The sequence below is a fragment of the Garra rufa genome, chromosome 17 (assembly GCF_049309525.1).
Source record: "Garra rufa chromosome 17, GarRuf1.0, whole genome shotgun sequence".
NCBI lineage: Eukaryota > Metazoa > Chordata > Actinopteri > Cypriniformes > Cyprinidae > Garra > Garra rufa.
The window spans coordinates 29,101,653-29,106,843 of record NC_133377.1 but is presented as its reverse complement, the minus strand read 5'-3'; the positions used below and the strand labels follow the sequence as shown (position 1 = coordinate 29,106,843).

The 5,191-nt window shown below is 35.3% G+C and overlaps 1 protein-coding gene across 1 annotated transcript in view; it reads left to right on the top strand.

The window, feature by feature from the left end:
* The first annotated feature begins 4,330 nt into the window (after nucleotides 1-4,330).
* The window catches only part of creb5a (cAMP responsive element binding protein 5a), a 10,296-nt gene continuing 9,435 nt past the window's right edge, over nucleotides 4,331-5,191 (top strand). Inside the window, exon 1 of the mRNA XM_073821462.1 lies at nucleotides 4,331-4,357. Coding sequence (XP_073677563.1) covers nucleotides 4,331-4,357 — 27 coding nt within the window. The remainder of the gene's footprint in view (nucleotides 4,358-5,191) is intronic.

Genomic DNA, 5,191 nt, shown 5'->3' with positions numbered 1-5,191 from the left:
TGGACCTATCTGCAGCATTTGACATGGTAAATCACCAGATCCTTCTGTCTACCCTCTCGTTGGGCATCACAGGGACTTCACTTTGCTGGTTCAAATCCTATCTCTCTGGCAGGTCTTTCAGAGTGGCCTGGGGAGGGGAGGTTTCCAAAACTCATCAACTGGTCACTGGGGTTCCTCAGGGATCAGTTCTTGGACCCCTCCTCTTCTCCATATATACCACATCACTGGGCCCCATCATACAGACACATGGCTTTTCCTACCATTGCTATGCTGATGACACACAGCTCTATCTTTCTTTCAAACCAGATGATCCATCAGTAGCTGCAAGGATCTCTGGCTGCCTGGCGGATATCTCTGCATGGATGAAGGAACACCATCTTCAGCTCAATCTAGCTAAAACTGAGCTCCTTGTCTTTTTTCCACCACTCCAACTTTACAACATGACTTCTCCATCCAGTTAGGTTCATCAACAATTACCCCATCGACTTCAGCCAGAAATCTTGGTGTAATCTTTGATGACCAATTGACTTTTAAAGACCACATAGTTAAAACTGCTCGATCTTGCAGGTTTGCATTGCACAACATCAGAAAGATCAGGCCCTTCCTAACAGAGCATGCTGCACAACTCCTCGTACAGGCCCTGGTCATTTCCAGGCTGGACTACTGCAATGCTCTTTTAGCTGGTCTTCCAGCATGTACAATCAGGCCTCTACAAATGATTCAGAATGCAGCAGCACGGCTCGTCTTCAATGAGCCCAAGAAGGCCCATGTCACACCTCTCTTCATATCCCTGCACTGGCTACCGGTTACGGCTCGCATCAAATTCAAGACACTGATGCTGGCCTATAGGACAGCCACCGGCTCATCACCGGCCTACGTCCATTCACTACTACGCATCTACACTCCCTCCAGAAGTCTGAGATCCTCTAGTGAAAGACGCCTTATTGTACCACCACAGAGAGGCACGAAATCACTTTCCAAAACATTCTCCTTCAACGTCCCTGCCTGGTGGAATGATCTTCCCACCCCCATCCGGAACGCAGACTCCATTACTGTCTTCAAGCGACTGCTGAAAACCCATCTTTTTCGACACTGACTCAATAAAAAAAAAAAAAAAAAAAATTCTTTTCCTCTCTTTCCTGATCTTCCCTTTCTAGCCCGTACTCATCTAACAACGCCTGTCATATGGTATTTTTGAGCACTTCCTATGTCGATCTGCCTCCTTAGGATGAATCACTTGTTGTATTCCCAATTGTAAGTCGCTTTGGATAAAAGCGTCTGCTAAATGAATAAATGTAAATGTAAATGCAACCATTTGCCTCAAACAGGATAGACCTGAGTAGCCGATGCCAGATGCTAGAGGGGTCATGCCAGGTCAAACAACATCCCTGAACAATTTCAAAGGTTTTAGGATTTATCTAGTTCCAAATTCTTTATTGATTCAATACAGTATTACTCATATGCAGTGAATCTTTAAGACTTTTGAAGATCTACCTTGAGACATTGAAGTATTACAAAGGATCATGTGAAGAATTACAAACAGACGTGTGACCTGCTACACACAAGCCAATACTGTATATTCATTCACATACAAAAAAGATATCACAGTCAACATTTCAGTTTATTATTGTTGTCTGTAATAAATTGCTGCTGTTCCTCTTTAAATCAATTTAATCATGCATACAGTTGAAGTCAAAAGTTTACATACACCTTGCAGAATCTGCTAAATGTTCATTATTTTATCAAAACAAAAGAGATCTCAAACAAAATGCATAATATTTTTTATTTAGTGATGACCTGAATAAGATATTACTATGGAAGCCCGTTTCCGCCACTGAATAAAAAAAAATGTTATTGCGACTTTGCAGAATTGCAAGTTTGTATAACTTTATTACTTTTTTTTGGAATTGTGAAATATAAACTCAAAATTGCGAGTTATAAAAAAGATAAACTCGCCATTCTGAGAAATTAAGTCAGAATTGAGTTATATAAACTCGCAATTGCGAGTTATTAAGTCAGAATTGTGAGATATAACCAATTCTGGGGACATATCAGTCTTTTTTTCTCCTTAGAACTGGACTTTATAACTCGCAATTGCTAGTTTATATCTCACAATTCTGACTTTTTTCTCAGAATTGCAAGTTCGTATAACTTTGTTAGTTTTTTCTCAGAATTGTGAAATATAAACTCACATTGCGAGTTATTAAGTCTGAACTGTGAGATATAAACTCACAATTATGAGAAATAAAGTCGCAATTGAGTGTTATAAAGTCAGAATTCCAAGATATGAACTCGCAATTGTGAGAAATTAAGTCAGAATTGTGAGATATAAACAATTCTGTGAACATATCAGTCTTTTTTTCTCCTCAGAACTGGACTTTATAACTCGCAATTCCGAGTTTGTATCTCACAATTCTGACCTTTTTTTTTTCAGAATTGCGAGTTTGTATAACTTTATTACTTTTTTCTCAGAATTGTGAAATATAAACTCACAATTGCGAGTTATAATGCCTGAATTGTGAGATATAAACTCACAATTATAAGAAATAAAGTCACAATTGCAAGTTTTAAAGTCAGAATTCCAAGATATGAACTCGTAATTGTGAGAAATTAAGTCAGAATTGAGTTATATAAACTCACAATTGCAAGTTATTAAGTCAGAATTGTGAGATATAAATAATTCTGTGAACAAATCAGTCCTTTTTTCTCCTGAGGACTGGACTTTATAACTCGCAGTTGCGAGTTTATATCTCCCAATTCTGACTTTTTTCTCACAATTGCGAGTTCGTATAACTTTATTACTTTTTTCTCAGAATTGTGAAATATAAACTCACAATTGCGAGTTATAAAGCCTGAATTGTGAGATATAAACTCACAATTATGAGAAATAAAGTCACAATTGCGAGTTATAAAGTCAGAATTCCAAGATATAATACAATTCTGAGAAATTAAGTCAGAATTGAGTTATATAAACTGACAATTGTGAGTTATTAAGTCAGAATTGTGAGATATAAACAATTCTGTGAACATATCAGTCTTTTTTTTCTCCTCAGATCTGGACTTTATAACTCGCAATTGCGAGTTTATATCTCCCAATTCTGACTTTTTTTCTCAGAATTGCGAGTTCGTATAACTTTATTACTTTTTTCTCAGAATTGTGAAATATAAACTCACAATTGCAAGTTATAAAGCCTGAATTGTGAGATATGAACTCACAATTATGAAAAATAAAGTCACAATTGCGAGTTATAAAGTCAGAATTCCAAGATATAATACAATTCTGAGAAATTAAGTCAGAATTGAGTTATATAAACTCAATTGTGAGTTATTAAGTCAGAATTGTGAGATATAAACAATTCTGTGAACATATCAGTCTTTTTTTTCTCCTCAGAACTGGACTTTATAACTCGCAATTGCGAGATAGTATCTCACAATTCTGAGAAAAAAAAGTCAGAATTGTGAGATACAAACTCGCAATTGTGAGAAAAAAAGTCAGAATTGCGAGATAAAAAGTCCCAATTGCGAGAAAAATGTCTGAATTGCGAGTTTATATCCTACAATTCTGACTTTATATCTAGCAATTTTGACTTTATAACTCACAATCATGTGTTTATATCTCACAGTTCTAAGAAAAAAAAGTCAGAATTGCAAGCTTGTATGACACAATTCTTTTACGACAATCCTTGATTCTTCATACTGTGTTGTTACCTAAATGATCCACAGCTGTGTTTTTTGTTTGTTTGTTTGTTTGTTCAGTCCCTAAGTTGTCGTCAGTGTGAAAAGAATGATCTCAAAATCATACAGTCATTGTTGGAAAGGGTTCGAAGCCCCAAAAAAATGCTAAAAAAACAAAGAATTTATGAGACCTGAAAGGTTTTTTAAAGAACAGAGGGCAGTTTAACTGTTCAGGACAAACAAGGAACTCATGAACAACTATCACTAAACAAAAAACAAACAAACAAAAAAGCACAGCTGTGGATCATTCAGGTAACAACACAGTATTAATAATCAAGGGTGTGTAAACTTTTGAACGGGGCCATTTTTATAAATTCAGCTATTATTTTTACTTGTGGACCATATGTAAACATCTTTTATGTGAAATACCTTCAAGTCAGTACTAAATAAAAAATAACACGCATTTTATGATCCCTCTGATTTTAGTAAAATAATTAACATTTTGCAGATTCTGCAAGGTGTATGTAAATGTATTTTTTTAATGTTTTTTTAATTAGCAAGAATCACCAATTGCATTGTGTATACTTTAAATGGTGAAACAAAAGGTGAACCTGACACAGTTCCTTTATAAGGTGAATTATATCATGGGAGAAACATGGATGATGTCATACGAGACTTGTGGGTGCATGTCCTCTGCTGCATTGTCTCTGTGTGTGAATGATTCATACTCATAGACGTAGGAGTCAGCTAAGGCTGGAGTTTGGTGTGACATCATTACCACTTCCTGTTTTGTGGTGTTGCTGAGGAAACAGCTACTAGCATTCTGAGTTAGAGCAGACTTAATGAATCACGCTCTCCCCTTCACTCCCTCCCACTTGTTCTACCTTTTTCTTTAATTCTTTCCCTAGTGCTTACCACAAAAGGACCACGCTGTTCTGAAACATCAGACACACCCCTTAGTTTTACGATAATCTCAATGTATACACGTTCTGGCATATATTTGAGATTATGACATCAGTTTTCAGTAGTTTAACACAACATGGTTAGACACTACATTAAACTGTAAAAACCTGCCTTAAGTGAACTTACCTAAATTTATACTTAGCAATAGTTTTTAATACTTATACATCTATTGTAACATTATAAATGTCTTTTGATCACTTTTGATCAATTTAAAGCATCCTTGCTAAATAAAAGTGTTTCTATAATAAAAAAAAAACATATACACTACCGTTTAAAGGTTTGGGGTCAGTAAGACTTGTAATAGTCTTTAAAGAAGTCTCTTATGCTCATCAAGGCTGCATTTATTTGATTAAAAATACAGAAAAAAAAACTGTAATATTGCAAAATGTTTTTACAATATAAAATAATGTTTTTTTTTTTTATCTTAACATACTTTAAAATAGAATTTAGTCCTGTGATGAAAAGCTGATTTTTTTATCAGCTGTTACTCCAGTCTTAAGTGTCACATGATCCTTCAGAAATCATTCTAATATGCTGATTTATTATTAGAATG